At 48.7% G+C, this 18,906-nt stretch overlaps 1 protein-coding gene across 2 annotated transcripts in view; it reads left to right on the top strand.

Moving 5' to 3' along the window:
• Positions 1-18,906, top strand: part of ARRB1 (arrestin beta 1) — an 83,594-nt gene that overhangs the window by 48,473 nt on the left and 16,215 nt on the right. For both annotated transcript variants that reach the window (XM_063306011.1, XM_063306012.1), the window contains exons 3-9: positions 6,686-6,746; positions 11,330-11,374; positions 11,496-11,692; positions 14,735-14,794; positions 15,367-15,434; positions 17,356-17,491; positions 17,816-17,900. In XM_063306011.1, coding sequence (XP_063162081.1) covers positions 6,686-6,746; positions 11,330-11,374; positions 11,496-11,692; positions 14,735-14,794; positions 15,367-15,434; positions 17,356-17,491; positions 17,816-17,900 — 652 coding nt within the window. The remainder of the gene's footprint in view (positions 1-6,685; positions 6,747-11,329; positions 11,375-11,495; positions 11,693-14,734; positions 14,795-15,366; positions 15,435-17,355; positions 17,492-17,815; positions 17,901-18,906) is intronic.

Consider the following 18,906-nt stretch of genomic DNA (forward strand, 5'->3'; position numbering starts at 1 on the left):
TAATCCCCACCAAACCCCCAGGAGCCTGGCAATGACTTGATTAGTTGGGCTGATGCATTTTCTGTATCTTCTGTACTTGGATCTCCTACCCATGATATCTGAGCATGCGTAGAATGGGACGAGTTTGAATCGTGTTCTCTGCCCTGTGATCAGGGGACAAGTGGGAAGACAAAACTTTTCACCAGCTTTGAAGTCTTTACAGGTCGCCCTCACTGAACAACCACAATGGGGACCGGAATTTCGGTTGCTAAGTGAAGCAGTCAGTAAGCAAATCTGACCCAATTTTATGACCTTTTTTGCGGCAGCCGTAAAGCAATTGCCATGGGCGTTAAGCGAATCACATGGCTCTGCACTGATGTTGTTTGCCAGAAGCTGGCCAGGAAGGGTGAAAATGGCTATTGTGTGACCACAGGACACTGCAACGGCCGTAAGTGTGAGGACTGCTTGCAAGCTAGTTTTCCAGCACCATCAAAGTCCAAACTCTCACTAACCAAATGGTTGTTAAGTGAGGACTACCTGTAATAAGAAGAAGCTTTAGTTTTCTCAGGTAGCTTTTTGTGACTGTGTGTCATGTTCACTGTTTCAATGTGCCTGGTACATCGTAACACTTCACATGTCATTTACTGATTGCGTGTTTGATTTACAGGGAAAGGAGGTTTCCATTGCCCGGACTGTTATCTCGGGGCTGAGGGAATGGAATGTGTTTGGGTTTTCTCAAATGTTCAAGGTTGCTTTCCCAAGATGGGTGAAGACAGTTACTGGCACCTGGGAGGGGGTGGTTAGAACGGCTGGGTGGGGGGAGGTGTTACGTTTTGAGCCGTGGGTTCTTAATTTGTGTTTGGTGCGCTTTTGCTCATTCTCAGCTTTCTCTGTAGTTGCATACTAATCCTTCAATAAATCAGATTTCATAAAGTTACACTTGTGAGTCTGGTTCAATTAGGTTAGGCAACCATTACACTGTGTGTGTTGTGCAAAGCCCATCTCACTAGAAAATTTAGGGGTTGATTGTATTGTGGGAGAGGGACGTGGTGGTGCTGCGGGTTAAACCGCTGAGCTGCTGAGCTTGCCGATTGGAAGGTTGGCGGTTCGAATCCGTGTGTCGGGGTGAGCTCCCGTTGCTAGTCCCAGCTCCTGCCAACCTAGCAGTTCGAAAACATGCAAATGTGAATAGATTAATAGGTACCACTTCAGCGGGCAGGTAACGGCGTTCCGTTTAGTCATGCCGGCCATATGACCACAGAGGAAGTGTCTACAGACAAACGCCGGCTCTTCGGCTTTGAAACGGAGATGAGCACCGCCCCCTAGAGTCAGACACGGCTGGACTTAATGTCAAGGGAAACCTTTACCTTTACCTGTATTGTGGGAACTGAGAAAAGAAGCATATTTGGACACCAGGGGAAAAAGAGGTGTGTGGGAATGCCAACTGAGAGCTGTGATTTCTTTGCATCTGGAGATACACAGTGCTTGCTTGGTGTCAGGGCCTGGGGAAGGAAACCCACGCCTTGCGCACCCCAGAGCAATCCACAACAATATATTGTTACAGAAGTCTTTCGTGCCCTGTTTCTCCTTATAGAAGATCCCGAATCAGTTGGCAATCATCAAACCCCATTCCGAAGTACAATAAATAAGAGGGAGGAAAAGTAGAGCAGAATCAAGGTTAAAAAACAGCAAGAAGACGGCTCTCTCTGTGGACATTGGATGATTGGCTTCTATTTCTGTTTTGCTTTTCTTCCCCCTTCCTCTTTATTACTGTCTGATTTTATATTGTTTTTAATTCACTGCCTTTATTGTCTGCTTTGTTATTACTTTCTGGGGGGTGAGGCACTTCAGGAGGCTTTTCTGCTGGAAGCAGAATAAAATACATGAAGTAATAAGAATAATGGCCATTCGAAAACAGAACTATTCCGTTCCCTAGTTTGCAGCTGACATAAAAAGGCGGAATAAATTTGGGGAGGCAGCTCGTTCATCCAGAGCCCTCTGGGTCTGTTTCCTTCGTTAGTCAGCTCCTTTGAGCTTCCCCTTTGGAATCTTCTCCCTTTTCTCTCCTGGGATGCTTCCGATTTTGCCAGCTGAACAGAGAAGAGAAGAGAAGATCCTTGGAAAGGATCCGTTAAGGAAGAGAAAGGACGAGGTGCCTTGCGTGGTTCGGTGGCTTGGGAGCAGAGCCCCTGAAGGTGGGAAGGATGGAAGGACCCAAAGGCTGATCAAGGGGATTGTCATCCTGAGCTCATAACTCTGCTTTGGGAAGACGTTTCTTCAAGGAATAGCAACAGGTCCATGCTGAGGAACAAAATGCAGGGCGAGATAGGGGCCAGGTAACATGCCCCAGATGTTTGGACAGTGGATGCAAAGCGGGTGGTGGGTCTCTCTTCTTTTCCTGGATCCTTTTCTTCAGCTCTGCAGCAAGCCAAGACTCTGGGTTGCTGTGGAGTCCTTAGTGCTCTCTGAGCCTGGTTGTTCTCTTGCAGGCGTTTCAACATCTCCAGTGCGAGAAGGGAGTGGGCCTTGCTCTCTGCTTATACACTGTTCAGCTTGTGATGGTGGGGGTGTTGTTCTCTCCTTGGGAGTTCCTTGATTGGGCTGTTGTTTTCTGCTGGGTTGGTTGACTGAGTTGATAGTGGATTAGGGTGTATTGTGCTGTTCGGTTAGGGTTTGGGTTAGGGTTGCAGATGGAGTGTCAAGGACAAATGGAAAGTCAGGTCTGAAAAGATGCCCATTGCCACAAGCAAAGAAGGTGCAATGAAATGTCTGCAAGAAAACAGCAAGGCTCAGAGAGCACCAAGGACTCCACAGTTCAACCCAGTTTTCACTTCGATTGGTACTCTGAGTTTCCCCTGCCTCCTTGTGGCAGGACAGAGGTGCAGGGAGCTGTCCTCCTGGCAAAACCATCCAGGCTTATCCAGGAGAGAGAGGGACTTGACTGTGATAGAAACAGGACTGGTTTCACTGGGAGCTCAGCATTCGGGATGCTTGAGAATCTTCTTCCTGGGTGAGTCAACCAAACATCACTCTCCACCACCACCACTTGGACCTGAGCATGGAGCCTTCAGCAATCATGGGCAAAGGGTATTTCTCCAGATGCCCACAGCAGGCAGGGCCCAATCTTTGGTTTCCAAGCACCAGCACTGGAACCATGGCTGAGAAGGAAGCTCTTTCAGGAACCTAGTTGCATGCACAGATAAAATGAAGGTCAGATAAGAATAATGGAACAGAAACATAGAATTGGAATGGATCTAAGTGGTCATCAAGTCCTGCACCCTGCAGGATTTGCTACACCATCCCCAGTAGATGATTATCCAGCCTGTTTGAAAACCTCCAGTGAAGGGGAAGAGACCACTCCATTCCACTGATTGACCACTCTTACTGCCAAGAAGTTCTTCCTGATGTCTGCTCTGCATTTACATCCTTGAAGTTTCATCCCAAGAGTTCTAGTCTTACTCCCTGGAGCAAGCAGGAGTAAGTCTGAACTCTCTACAGTGTGACAGCCTTCAGATATTTGACAACAGATATCATGTCCCCTCTCAAAGCTAAACATAGCTCTTTGAGCCATTCCTTGTAGGTCTTGGTTTCCAGTCCTTTCACCATCCTGGTAGGCCTTCTCTGGACTTGCTCCAGTTTATCAACGTCCTTTCTAAACTGGGGTGGGCCGGACTGGAAGTAATACTCCAAGTGGAGCCTGATCAAGTCAGAGTAGAGTGGGATCATTGCATCCTGCAATCTGGACTCTGCACTCCTCTTGATGCCCCTCAAGATGTTGTTGGCCTTCTTTACAGCTGCATTACCCTAATGGAACATGTTGAATGTGTGATCTACCAGTCGACTCAATTCCTTCTCACATGTGCTGCTCTTGAGCCAGATTTTCCCCATCCGGTACAGACTTTTTTCATTTTTCTTACCTAGATGCTTGACTTTACATTTCTCTCAGTTAAATTTCATTCTATCTGTTTCTGCCCACTGCTCTAGCCTGGCTTAAGTCTTTTTGATGCTTTTTCTCCCATGTGTTAGCCACCCTTCCTAGCTTTGTGTTGTCTACACATTTGGTAGGGATTCCCTCGACTCCGTCTTCCATATTGTTTATGAAAAGGTTGAACAGCACCCGGCTCAGGACAGAGCCCCCCGGTACCCCAACTGGGATGTCTCTCTAGGTGGAGTTGACGCCATTTATAACCACTCCTGAGCCAACTGTAGATCCACCTACTGGTTGAGTTGTGAAAACCACATTTGAATGAAGAATGCTGTGGGAGGCTTCATCAAAAGCCTCGCTGAAGTCAAGGTATACTACGTCTGTGGCGTTTCCCCAATCAGCCCGGCTAGTAAAAAAAGGAGATCAAGTTAGTCTGGCACGACTTGCTTGGCGTAAGGCCATGTTGGCTCTTGTTAACTAATGAATTCCGCTCTGAGTGCTCACAGACATGCTGCTTGGTCATCTGCTGAAGGACTTTGTCCAGCGCCAACACTGAAGCCAACAGCCTGTAGCTTCCTGGGGCCGGCTTCTTCCCCTTTTGGGAAACAGGAACAGCCTTAGCCATCCTCCAGTCTTCTGGGGCTTCCCCTGTTCTCCAGAACTCCTCCAAGATTAGAGAGTGGCTCCACAGTTAGCTCTGCTTGCTCCTTCAGTACCCTAGGGTGCAGCTCATCTGGCCCTGGGGACTTCGACCCTTCTGGACTGGCCAGGGATTCCCTCATTTGCTCTTCGCTTACCCTGAGCTCCAGTTCACTTCCCTCCCTGCTGCCACAGGGAGGGCCAGCCCAGGGTTCGTTCCCCTTCTGAGAGAGATCAGATGCAAAATAGGAGTCGAGAAGTCCCGCTTCCTCCTCCTCCTCCTGCATTTCACCATCCTCCCTCTGCAGAAGGCCCACCGTCTCCTTGACTTCCCTTTTGCTTCTGGCGGATCTGAAAAGCTGCTTGTGTTATTTCGGTGTCCCTTGCTAATGGTGGGCCTTGGCTTTCCTCAGGCTAGGCCTGCAGCTTTTGCCAGCAGCCTTGCCTTCTTCTTTGGATACGTTCCCCTCTTCCCATTTCTTGTACAGCTCCTTCCTCCTTTCAAGCAATTTATTACATTCTGTGTGGATCCAGTTTGGTCTCTTTAGGTGTTTCCCGTTCTTCCTTCTTACAGGAATCATTTGGGTTTCTGCCTCCAGTATCTCATTTCACAGAAGCTCCCAGACTTCTTGGACATTTCTCTCCTTTAGGATGCCAGGCCATTGGATCCTTCCTTCTGAGCCCATCAGCGTCTGCTCTTCTGAAGCCTAATATTGAAATCTGCCGGCAGTTTCTCCTCCCCGTGTTACCTGAAATTCCAGGAGAGCGTTGGCTCCCAGAGTCCTGGTTACTTTTATTTCCTCAACCATGGCATCTCTGTTGGCGAGGGTCAGGTCCAGGGTAGCAGACCTTCTACCTTTTAACCCATGAAGTTGTCTGCAAGAGAAGACAAGAATTTCTCCGCCCTGAAACTGTCAGCAAAGTAAGATTTCTAACAAATATCTGGATCCGGTGGAAGAGAACCTCTGGAGCTCAGGGCTGAACTGTGGAGTCCCTGGTGCTCCCTGGGCTTGGTGGTTGGCTCGCAGACGTTTCAGGCTACTAAATACAAACAGGGAGGAAACCCCGCCCTCCCTTGCACTGATGAAGTTCCCTAGTTGGGTCACGAGACGTCTGCAAGCCAACCGCCAGGCTCGGAGAGCACCGAGGACTCCACAAATACCTGGATGATTAAAATGCCCCGTAATCACAGTCTCATGCTTCCTTGAGAGTTGGGTCATCTGGTGCAGAAAGATTTCATCCTCCTGTTCAGCTGGTCCCAGAGGCCTATAATAAATTCCCACAGTGGTGTCCCTTTTATTTCTCTTTCCTTTTATTCTTGCCCAGACACTCCCAACAGGGCTCTGAAACCTGAATTTCTGTAGATTGCTGTGTTTTCCTCACATGCGAGGCAATACCCAGTCCCTTTCTGGTGAGCCTATTTTGTCTGTGGAAGTTTTAGCCTTCCCGTATTGTGTTCCACTTGTGTGTATCATCCCTCCACGTTTCAGTAATACTTGTGACATCATATTTATGTTCCTGTGCTAGGATTTCCAGCCTAGCTTTTTTCTTGTTTGTTTCCTATACTTTGTGCATTGGTATAAAGGCACCTTAGTTAGTAGCTGGCATTCCTTACTGGCCTGACTCTTTTATTTTTTATTTATGTTTCGAATTTCTATCACCGCCCATCTCTCCCGAAAAGGGGACTCCTGTATTTTCTTGCCCGTTTCTTTGCCAATGTTCTACCCTTCTGCTCCTGGCTGTGTGACCACCTTCCCCATCCTTCCTTGTCAGCTGTATACTCAACTCCAGTGGTTTATTACCCTCCCCAACTAGAAGCTGAATCAAATTCCAGCTGCTAGATGGAGTAGCAAGAAAGGGCTGAGCATAGAAGATCTGGTGGACCATTTCCATGGTGCTGTTGGCCTGAAACTAGAAGGAATGGAGGTTCTTTGAGGGATGTTCACTTAGGGCATGTTTTTATGGGAGTAGGAGATAGTCATGCTAAATCTTTCCTGGGTGCAGCTGGGGGTCGTGACTCTGTTCATCTTGCTCACAAGAAATAGGTTAAGTCTCCCTCAGGTTTTGCCAAGTTGACTTCACTTTGAACTTCTTATTTAGTTCTGGCTGTTGATGTCCTCTCTGTAATTTGTCTCCTAACAGCTCACCGTCTACCTGGGAAAGAGGGACTTTGTCGACCACATAGATCTCGTCGATCCTGTCGGTAAGTGGAGGTTGAACTGGAGTTGTCAGAACTCAAGAAAGTAAACCAAGATCAGAATTTCAGAATGGGGAGAAGGGATGCTGCCCACTTGAATCAGGCTACGCAGAACGACTGGTCCACAGGAAGGGGTTGCCCCCTTTGCAGATGATCCAAAGCTGGAAGGGTGGCTGGTTTTGTTGTAAACCACCCAGAGTGCCCCCTTTGGGGGGAGATGGGCAGTGGCAAAATTTAATAAAACAGATAAATAAATAAATACTCTGGTGGGAGGAGATGGGCAGTGACAAATTGGATAAATAAATAAATAAACAAACAAATATGGAGTCCTTGGTGCTCTCTGAGCCTTGTTGTTTTCTTGCAGATGTTTCATTGCCAGGCTATATAAATAAATAATACTTCAGAGGTGAGAGAGAAGACTTACAAAGATCTAGACAGGCTTGGGCAATGGACTGAAATGAACAGGATGGAACTGAACGGGGAGAAAGGTCAAGTTCTGCAGCTGGAAAGGATGCAGAATATAAAACACGGGTCTAGAATAAGGAGATCCAGCTTCGCAATAAGACACATGACAGGGATCTGGGGGTCCTTGTCAACCACAAATCAAACCAGCGATGTGGATCCAGTGTTAAAAAGGCAACTATTACCTGGAGGGCATTAAGAGGAACGCAGGGTCCAAACTGTGGGAAGGAATTATTCCACTCCGCTTTGCCCTGGTTAGACCTCATTTGGAGTCCTGTGTCCAGTTCTGGACTGGAATAAGGGCTACCAAGATGGTGGAGGGTCTGGAAACCAAACCCTGTGAGGAAGAGTTAAAAGGCCTGAGTCTGTTTAGCTTTTAGAAAAAAGGATGGTACAGGGAAGATACAATAGCAGTGTTGAAATACCCAAAGGGTGCCACCCAGAAGAGAGAGAGGACTCCTCTGTTGCCCCCCAAAAGCAGGACCTGAACCAGTGAATGAAAACAACAAGGGGGGAGATTCAGACTCGTCATCAGGAGGACCTTCCTTAGTGTAGGGGCTGTGGGCCAGAGGAACAGGCTGCCACATGACGTAGCAAGTTCTTCACTGGAGGTCTTCAACCAGAGAGAGGGTGGTCATCTGTCACGGATGCTCTAGCAGATCCTAAACTAAGTGGGGGATTAAAGTAGGTGACCTCTAAAGCCCTTGGTTGATGTCAGCCCTTCAAGGAAGGCCAGGTCAGGAAACAGACTTCAAAAATCTGACTGGAACTATTTTTTATTGTAACAGAATCTGGAATGCCTCCTGGAGTTCTCTCTCTAAGGCACTGTTTCTCAATCTCAGCACCTTTAGGATGTGTGGACTTCAACTCCCAGAATTCCCCAGCCAGCATACTGGCTGGGGAATTCTGGGAGTTGAAGTCCACACATCTCAAAGGTGCTGAGGTTGAGAAATACTACTACTGTAGTGAATTTGGGAGGAGCCAACCTGAGCCGCTTTCTCATATGTGCACTGTTTTCTGGGCTCAAAGTCTGCTTTTATTCATGAAAACGTTGGTACCTCTATCTGCTTCGTTTCCATGGCTTCCTGCATCCCTTATCCCAAAAGACTTTGGGTGGCATTCAGTAAAAACTGTAAAAACAATGCAATAATTTCACCCAACCCCACTGTATTGTAGTACCATTTCAGGCTGATGGCACCACGAGAAGGGATGCTTTTCCGTTACTCCAAAAACCATGGAGGGTGGGGGTTGAAGGCTCCTTGTGGAAAGAGAGGATTCTTCAATGTGGGGGCTACCACTGAGAAGACCTGGTGGCTTGTCCTACCCCTATGACTGTTGAGGGGAGAGCTCAGGAGGCGTTCTCTGGATGGGTGGATTATGTGATGGGTCGATGTTGCCTGATATGACCCATTGTGTAGGACTTTAGCCAAGAAAGGAGACCATCTAGAGGGGTTCAGGATGGCGTGAGGGACCCTTACAGGCCCTAAGATGGGTGAAGGGGAAACAGCATGACATGGGAAAGGCTAGAAACCAAACAGGTGGCCTCCTCCTCTCAACTCCAGAAAAGTTAAATGAAGCAATTTTTCAATCTGGGGGTGTTTCTCCGATTGATTTGACTTTGTGTGTAAGATATTGATTGGTTCCTTAATTCCCCTTAGAGTTTCGTTTTAAGGTACTTGTGGTGTTTTCAGGGCCACCCAGAGTCGAGATGGCGGCTGCCACTGTGTGATGGAAGCTCACCCGTTTTTTACATGCAATGCATCTCCCAGTCGGTTGTGGCCTCCATCTTGACTTTCTGGACCTTCCATGCAAACACCCCTAAAAAGGTGCAAAGGCACATTTGCTTTATATAAGTTTTGGGGAGCTTCAGATGAAATGGGCTTCATTCCACCAGCTCAGTGTTTCTCAACCTTGGCAATTTTAAGATGTGTGGACTCCAACTCCCAGAATGCTGGCTGGAGAATTCTGGGAGTTGAAGTCCAGACATCTTAAAATTGCCAAGGTTGAGAAACACTGCGCCAGACTGTATGCCCTATAAAGTCCTACAGCCGGCTCTATCTTTCTTTGCCGTTTTTACCTATTATTAACCCAGTTAATTATCCTTGGGTTCTGCAAAATCATTTGCATTTGTTTTTTAACTGCGATCTGTAGTCTGAAAAAGACACCCTCTAATAAAACAGGCAGTGCCATTGCAGGATTCTCTGTTCCTCCCAAATTGGCCTCTAGTATATTAATAGTAATAATTTGTATTTGCCATTCAGGCTGTGCCAGCAAATCTAAAACTGATTGATACGAGATATTTTCAGGGGCTGAATGGCTCTTGCTAAACTTTCTGTCTTGGGTCTAAGAGTGCTTGTCATTTCTAATTGTAGAGCTTCATATTGGTAATGCTTTTCATAGTTTTATAGTTTTTAATTATGACTGTTTCATATTTTGGGGGGGGATTCTTAATTAAGTGTTGCATGCCGCCCAGAGTCACTGTCTTGTGCGATGGGCGGCTATACAAACAGGATAAATAAATAAAAATAAATAAAATGCTTTCAGTAGCCTGGAATTTATTCAGCAGAGTAACCATTTCCCTGGATTCCCTGTTATCTCAGATCCTGTGGATGCCTTTTATTGACTTTGGGTGTTTTATTTTTTAATTATTTTTCCAATATTTAATTGCACGTTGATTGCATCTGAACTGGTAAAAAAACCTTTCCCAAAGCTGGTGCTTTCTCCCTAGAAATTTGCTAAATCTGACTCATCCGTGTTTTCTTCATTCTGGCATTCTGGCCAATCACCGATTTAGCATTAATCCTCACCACCCTGTTCCTTTGCTCTTCTCCACCCCCATCCCCTGGGGACTCAGATGAATTAACTTAGGCAGAAAAAGACTTAAAATGTTGAACAAGGACTTTTATGTCCAGAGGGCTTCAGTCTTGGAGCATGGCCCGCTTCCTTTTTTCTTCTTCCTCCATTTGGCTGCGAGATCTTCTGGTTACACCAAGAAATCTTTGCAGCTTCACTCTGATCTCCCCCCCCACCAATGGCTAATAGCTCAACCCTCAGTGCTGTTTGGGGAATATTGCAGCAGACAAACCACCTCTGCAGTTTAATCAGCAACATGCTGTGTCTATATGAGTGGCAAACTCATTTTCCCAATCAGAACAGCAGAAGAGGAGCTATCAGGGAGCCGAAGATGTTGCAGAAAAATAAACCAGTCTTTGTTGGGGGGTGGGGGGAATACAGGGGGACAGTGCAAAGAGGAGTGACCGTGCTCAGTGATCACAGGACAATCACAAGGTGAGGGAACCGAAAGACTGCGGGAACGGAATGGAGTTTCTTGGACAAGGACATGGCTGGCTGGCTGGGTAGGATACTTCTGGCCTGCCTATTGCAGAGTCCAAAATTCTCAAGGTTCAGCATATTCAAGACAGCTGTTTTGGGAAGCTATCTACAGTACAGGTAGTCCTCGCTTACTGATCACAATGGGGACCAGAATTTCAGTTGCTAAGCGAAGGGGTCATTAAGTGAATCTGACCTGATTTTTGACCTTTTTTGTGGCGGCCATTAAGTGAATCACTGCAGCCAGTAAGCAAACCACATGGTTGTTAAGTGAATCACGTGGTTCCCCGTTGATTTTGCTTGCCAGAAGCTGGCCAGGAAGATCAAAAATGGCGATCATGTGACTGCGGGATGCTGCAATGGTCATAAATGTGAACTGGTTGCCAAGCACCCAAATTGTGATCACATGACCACAGGGACACTGCGGCGGTCGTAAGTGTGAATACCAGTCATAAGTAGGTTCTTTCAGCACCGTTGTAAGTCTGAACTGTCACTAAACAAATGGTCATGAAGCGAGGACTGCCTGTAGCTGTCTTGACTGCCACTCCCATCATTTCCAGCCCTGGTGCCCCCCGGGCCCTGTTGCCTGGGGCTGGCGAGCGAGACCCCTCTGGAGGGGCTGAGTTGGAGAAGGGAGCATAAGGGGATTCGTCCTCCCCTGTCCCTGGACACGGGCGGGGCTGGGAGCGTCGGCTGCGTACCAGACCCGTCCTGCACCAAACCTGGTCCATCTACGGGACAGCGGTGGGATTTGCTGACCCCGGAGGGCTCTCATTGTGGAACTGTTCTTCCTGCAGATGGTGTCGTCTTGGTGGATCCGGAATACTTAAAAGAGCGGAAAGGTAACCCTTCTTGACCCCCTCGGGTCCCGAGTGCTGGAATCGAATTCCGGAAGCTTTCTCCTCAGCAGCCTTTGCCTCCCGGTTGACCTGGATGCTTCCCGGCGTCCCCTTCCTCTTGCAGTTTTCGTGACGCTGACGTGCGCTTTCCGCTACGGCCGTGAGGATCTGGATGTCCTGGGCCTCACCTTCCGCAAAGACCTTTTCGTGTCCAACATCCAGGCCTTCCCGCCGGTGGCCGAAGAGAAGAAGCCTTTGACACGGCTGCAGGAGCGGCTGGTGAAGAAGCTGGGGGAGCAGGCGTACCCCTTTACCTTTGAGGTGCGGACCCCCCTCGCCCTGCTTTCGGCCTCCCCCCCCCCCCCGCAGTCTTGGTAGCACGGCCACCTTGGGCGACGTTCCCGTCTCACCCGGGTGGGCTGGGGAGACAGAAAGGGGGCCTGCCCCCTTCCAAAATGGCAGTGGGGCGGTGCAGTGAGCAGCCCGCTCAAGAGAACAGGGCCCGACATCCGTCGCCCTGGCCGGCCTGCCCGAGGGGGCGGGACGGTGCTGGAGGTACCTTTCAAGGACAACCTGGAAGCCGGGGGGCCGTTCCCCGTCCCCAGTGTGGGCACCTGAGTTTTCAGAGAGGGAATCTTTGCTTGGGGTGGGCACAGCAGTCTTCGCCAAGAAGGCAACTTCCAGAAGGAGGCAGCAACTCTTACCGCCCTAGGCAGAATGATGGGTGTTGTGGTCCAGGTGACACCAGGTTGAGGGCAGGCAAAGGGGGATTGAAGCCCCCTTTGCTTCTTTTGCTTTGTTCCCATCTGGGTTTGTTATCTTTTTGTTGTTACCTGGCTTTAAATGGAATGAATGAATGAATGAATGAATGAATGAATGAATGAATACCTTTCTTCTGCACTGGAGTCATTCGCAGCTAATGCAGCTTAGGCGCCTAAATAAATAAATCAATAAATCAAATAAGCCAACCGACGGGGAAGTATTTCTCCAACCTGCCCCTCGGCTCTGCTCTGCTGGTCTTGGTGTTTTGGAGTCTTGCCCTGAAGGGTTGTTGGCATCTCTGATCGTAAGATCAAAGGAACTGGTAAGGAGGAGACCTGGAAAGTGGAAACCTGCAAATCTACTCCAGGGGGATTGATGGGAAGGTCAAAAAGGTCAAGATGGCAGCCATGGCCATTTTGCCACTGTCTTGACCTTTTCACCCCCCCTCCCACCACCAGTGGAAGTCCTGCTAACTACTCATCTTCCAGGCTAACAACCAAACAACCAACTGCTTCTCCCTATTGGTGAAATTGTTGGTTCATTAGTTCAACTGGTAACAGCTGTATGTCACACTCCAGTGAATAGTGATAGTGGCAGAACTGGAAATGAGTTTGGGGCAAAATTGTGCTGCCTTCTGAATGAATGCAATCAGCAGATCACTGAGGAACATGGGAATGTGGAAAAGTTTACCATTTTCTGGTTGTTTTAGACCGGTGTTTCTCAACCTCGGCAGCTTTAAGGTGTGTGGACTTCAACTCCCAGAATTCCCCAGCCAGCATGCTGCTCTGAAACACTCACCTTCTGGCTAGGGAATTCTGGGAGTTGAAGTCCACACACCTTAAAGCTGCCGAGGTTGAGGAACACTGCTTTAGACGAGGTGAATCGGCCTGAATTACAGACTGGTTTCTGCAAAGGTGAAAGTGGGTTGTTGAATGCCATGAGCGTCACATGATAGAAGGGAAGCTGGTGAGCATAAATGGGTTGCTTAGTGAGTGGAGCCAGGCGGAGGGTCAGGGTTAGGGTGTTTCTTTACGGATGAATGTGTACGGAATGCCCTGTGGTAATTTTAGAAGCACGATAAGCTGGTTGGCAGCAAAGGTTATATAGCTGGTGTGATGCAGTGAGGAGGATGGATCTGAAAATTTAAGGGTCTAAAGCCCAACACAGTTGTGTGCCCATGAAGGAAAACGGAGGGAACCCTTGCAAGTTATGGCTGAATGGTGAAAAACGAGAGCAAACAGAGGAGTGTCTGCACTTTGGTGGAATCTTTATTAAGGAAGGGAAACGGATGGAGAAGCGTTAAGTCCCGCAAGTGATGGTAGGTAGGTAGTGGTCTCTTGTGAGGAATGGATGTTTCACAAATGAAGCGAAAATGGCTTGCACTTCTGCATATTTGTTGCGTGCAAGTGAGAGGTGGGCACGTCAGGAGAAGACGGAAAGGAGGTTGGATGGACGCCGTGGGAATGAGGCCCTGAATTATGCAAGAAGAGATTGGGTGGAGGGTAGAACCAGGAGGACGCCAATAGGGCAAGGCGGTGTTTTGCTACCAGAGAATAATGGTGTGTCGCGGTCTGTGAGAACGTCCTTGAGAGACAGGAGAAGGAGGAAGAGAGAGAGAGAAGCAACAGTCTAGGCCGCTGTCCCTCAACCGTGGCAACTTTAAGATGTGTGGACTTCAGCTCCCAGAGTGGAACTCCCAAATCCGTGGGAGTTGAGGCCCACACATCTTAAAGTTGCCACGGTTGAGGGACAGTGGCCTAGGCAGCGTTCAGATAAGAGGCAGCTGAGCCCACAGAAGCAATGTGTGTGTGGAAAACATCTCAGAAGGGACCCTCCCCAGTTTCTTGGCCTGTAAAGGTGAAGGGGGAGAGCCGTTCTTTCAGACTTGCAAGATTCTGTTTATGTAGCCTTACAATAAATATAATGTTGGTACTCATAATTGGGGATGCGGTGGCGCTGCGGGTTAAACCGCTGAGCTGCTGAGCTTGCCGATAGGAAGGTCGGCGGTTCGAATCCGCGTGTCGGGGTGAGCTCCCGTTGCTAGTCCCAGCTCCTGCTGACCTAGCAGTCGAAAACATGCCAATGTGAGTAGATTAATAGGTACCGCTTCGGCAGGCAGGTAACGGCGTTCTGTTTAGTCATGCCGGCCACATGACCACAGAGGAAGTGTCTTCGGACAAACGCCGGCTCTTCGGCTTTGAAAGGGAGATGAGCACTGCCCCCTAGAGTGAATGGGTTGAGAGGAAGGGGAAACCAAATATGGTGCTTGGTGGAGAGAGGGGAGAAGTTTAAGGAACAAAAAACAGTGCATAAAAATGTGTATTGGTGTCATAGAAGCAAAGAGGTTTGTAAGGCAATTACATATATTGCTCTATTCTCTTTTTTTCCTCTCCTGCCTTTCATTTCTTTGACTTGCAAAGTTTTACTCTTTTCCTGCTCTCTGCAGAACGCTGCTGCCTTAATCAATATGGCAAGGCTTGGCTGGTGGGGAGCCACACGGGTCGATCCTTGTTTGCACTTTCTAACGGGGCTGTGCAAGTGGGATTTGGGGGTGCTCAGTCTGGGGGTGCTGTGATGCTCCTGTCTGCTTCTTTTGTGCAGATTCCTCCCAATCTCCCCTGCTCCGTGACGCTGCAGCCTGGCCCCGAGGACACTGGAAAGGTAAATGGTTCTGTGCAGCGGGTTGAGGAACCCTAGAACCAGAGGGGGTGGGAAAGGGGTCCTTGGGCTCTAGCAAAGCCACCCCCTCCCTTGGGCTCTCAGACAGTTCAGAAATCTCAAAAAGGCACAAACGCTCAGTTCCACTTGTACAATGGTGTGTGGGAATGACCTTGGGAGACGGGGGGAAGAGCCACAGCCAAGGGAACAGTCAGATAAGAGGCAGCTGAGCCCAGAGCTGGATAGTGGGCACGGTAAACGTCTCAGAAGGGACCCTCCCCAGTTTCTTGGCCTGTAAAGCGAGCAGGGAGAGAGGAGTTGAAGACCACGCATCTTAAAGCTGCCAAGGTTGAGAAGCACTGCTCTATAGGGCTGAGAATTAAGATTCCTCTGCCCCCAGCCCCCCCAGAGGAATGTTCCTTTGTTTATTGCATGTGTTCTTATCAAACGACGGTGTTTCACAGTGAAATGGTTCCGGTGGCATAGAACCCTAGGGTGGGTGGGAAGGGACCTTGGAGAACTTCTCAACTGACCCCTGGAGCCTTGCTTCACATCTGGCCAATTCTTGCTTTTAGGCTTGTGGGGTGGACTACGAGGTGAAAGCCTTCTGTGCCGAGACTCTGGAGGAGAAGGTTCACAAGAGGTGGGTCGGGATGTTGCAGCCAGCCTGGTGGATTTCTTTTGCTGCGGTTGCTGGCCGGGCGTGGGGCGAGGTGGCGTGGAGGAACTCTTGAGTTTTAATCTAGATCAGTGTTTCTCAACCAGGGCCACTTTCTTAAAAGTGGCCCTGGTTGAGAAACACTGATCTAGATTAACCCCACAGGGAGACCACAGACAGAGCAGAGTGGTCATCAAGTCTTCTAAGAGAGAAAAACAGGACGCTGAAGGAGAAGGTTTCTCGGATGGGGCACGAAAGCTGCAGTTTTGTATTGACGATCAGCTGGCACCTCCAGTCGCATCCCAAATCCTAATTTTGCCCCCCATTGAGTAAAAGATTTAGTAAAACTTGGCTTTTAAAGGTTTCGTGGTACGTCCCATGAGTTATTGCGAACGTCTTCGGTTTGTTTTTCGTAGGAAAAAACTTGTTATTAGGGGTTTCTTCAAGGGGTTCAAAAAGGCCAAGATGTGTCACACGTAAAAAAGGGGCACAGCTCCCATCCCGCCATCGCGGCCACTGTCTTGACCTTTTTTGAACCCCTCGACAGATGCCTGCGTGTTATGTAAAGCTTGTAAACAGATCAGTAAATAAATGAATACACGATTATACTATGTAAAATGCAGAGAGGGCATGCTACGGACCCCGTCTGCAAGAGAATTCCATCTGGCGGGGTCCAGGAAGCAGGCCTTCTCCGCAGTGGCTCCCGCCCTGTGGAACATGCTGCCCCCAGAGGTGAGACTGGCCCCATCGCTCCTGGCCTTTCCGCGGAGTCTGAAGACCTGGTTCTGCCACCTCACCTGGGGCGGAGAGGGGAATAGATCTACATGGGGATGGCTGCTATAGACCACTGCTCCCACACTTGGACTGTTTTAGATGCTTCACCGCTTGGATTTTTTATTCTTTATTTTTATTTCTATTTATAGTATGTTTACTGTATTTTACTTTTTGTATTATTGTGATGGTTTTAATCGCTTGTTGTAAACCGCCCAGAGGCCTGCGACAGGAGGAGATGGGCGGGGATAAATTAGATAAATAAAAGAGAAAGAAGCCACAAAGAAAGCTTACGGAGTCCTTGGTGGTCTCTCAGCTTGGTGGTGGGCTTCCAGATGTTTCATTACCCAACTCAGTAACATCATCAGTGCGAGGGAGGGTGGGGTTGGCTCCCTGTTTATACACAGTGATAGAAGATTTGACATATATAGAACTTAAATACAAATACATTTCATTTTCATATATTTTATATGTAGTATTCGTATGTTAGAAACATTTGCGCTTTTATTATGGCCCTGAAACCGTGTTTTATCTCCATGAGAGCTGTGTTGGCTTTCTAACTCTTCCTTTCTAACCGGCCTTGGCAGGCAGCTGCGCCCACAGAAACCAGGTGAGGCGTACATTCCAAGGACAGCTTTGCCAGAGGAAAGGCGTTGTTTGATAACGGTCAAGGGGCCCTAGCGAGGATGGGAGGAAGTCCCTTGTATGGAGTGATGGTAGAGGGAAGGAAGGAAGTTCCTTACGTGGAATTCGGTTAAGGCGGAGTACGGGTAGCCGAGGGAGGGGCCGTATTCCAAAGGAGGAGTTGAACGGGAGGTGCATAACGTGCTGCCAGGGGGGGGGTCCTGCGCGATCGCCCCCCTAACCGCTTGCTGCCATTGCTTTTGCTCCTGGGTGAAGAATAAAGAACTTAATTTCTTGCAACTTCCTGTTTCTTTGATCCCGGCTCAGAAGTGAGCCTGGTAAGGAAATTTTTAAAAATCCTAACAACAGTATAACCAGAATACTGTATATCCCGTTCGGGGATTCTGGGCCCTGCAGCCCCAGGACCACTGAAGGTGCCAGTTTAGGGAGAGGCTGGTTTAAACATGGCGTGCCGTGCTGATGCCCGCCTTGTCCCCAATTGCTGCTTCAGGAATTCCGTGCGTCTGGTGATCCGCAAAGTTCAATACGCGCCCGAGCGGCCCGGCCCGCAGCCCATGGCCGAGACCACCCGGCAGTTTCTGATGTCTGACAAGCCCTTCCATTTAGAAGCATCCCTCGATAAAGAGGTACGTTGGTTGAGCAACGTCTGTAGGGGTTCATGGCGTACGACCAGCAAGTGGGAAAGTCCAGTCATGGCCCAGGGTGGTGGAACACCATGTAGGCCACTCCTGGTTCCTGGTCTGGAACGCGCCTTGCAGCCCCAGCAGAATTGTGCAGGGGTCTCCTATGCCTTGGATCCCAAGGGAGGTACCTGGTTGGGGGGCTCAGTAGCTGGTGGAGTTGGGGAGCCTTCGAAGAGGGTTTTGCATGGGGGGGGGGAAGCTCAAACGAGAACTTCTGGGATGTTTCATCTTGAAGGCTTCCTCGGTTTATCGCCTGTCTCCCCCCAGATCTATTATCACGGAGAGCCCATCAACGTTAATGTCCACGTGACAAACAACACCAACAAAATGGTCAAGAAGATAAAAATCTCAGGTATCGAGGGAGCTGCTCCTGCCTTGGTCTTGGGTGGTGGGATCTGGGAGAGAAGGCAGAGTCTCCCATCTCGGATCTCATCCTCCACCGAGGTGGGACACGGAAGGACTTCGCAGAGTTGTGGGTGCCGAAGGAGCTTACTTGTCCCTGATGGACCGTTGGGTGGGTTGACGGCATGAGGCCGTTCAAAGCGATGTTTGTCATTTCCGTCTCCAGATGGAAGAGGGAGGATGTGAGGCAAAGGGAGGGAGGGAGGGAGGACATCCAGACAACTTCCAATGCGAGAACTTGACCTGAACCAATTGTCACCTGACTTTTTGGGACCACGCCCCAGTCAACAGACTTGGGAATTGGTGATGATGGTCTCTTTTTTACATGCACTTTTTTTTTTACTTACATAGTTTACACGTTTTTTTAACATATACAGTATATGCCATTAAACAAAATCTATTTGCCCAGCTTCATGGTAGACCTGGCTGATTTTGAAAATCCTCTCCTCTCCTCCTCCCTCTGCCTCTCCCTCTCTCCTCCTTCCCCACTTCCCTTCCCTTCCCCCCTTCTTCTTTCCCTTCCTCTTTCCCTTCCCCCTTCCTCTTTTCCCCTCCCTCCCTCCCTTCCCTGTTTCCATCTCCATCCCATCTCCTCCCCTCTGCCCCTTCCCCTTCTTCCTTCTTCTAAAGGACAGAAACATGTGCCTTCTTCCTACAAAAGTAATTTTATTTTATTTCCATTTTATTTCATATTTTTTATTTCATTACTTTATTTTCATTTTTTCCCCATTTTTCTTTTTCTTTTAATTTTTCAGCTTACATTGTCATCTCCTGAGGTTCCGTAAATTGCCCACAAGGGGGTTCTTGGGGCATGGTCAAAAAAGGCAAGATGGTGGCTACAGTGGTGTAATCGAAGCTCCGCCCATTTTTTAAAAAGGAGGATGGAGCTTCAGTTGCACCATCAAGGTCGGCATCTTGCCTTTTTTGACCACCCCTTAGGGATACCCCAGTGTAGT

Source organism: Candoia aspera, chromosome 5 (genome assembly GCF_035149785.1).
Source record: "Candoia aspera isolate rCanAsp1 chromosome 5, rCanAsp1.hap2, whole genome shotgun sequence".
NCBI classification, from domain to species: Eukaryota; Metazoa; Chordata; class Lepidosauria; order Squamata; family Boidae; genus Candoia; species Candoia aspera.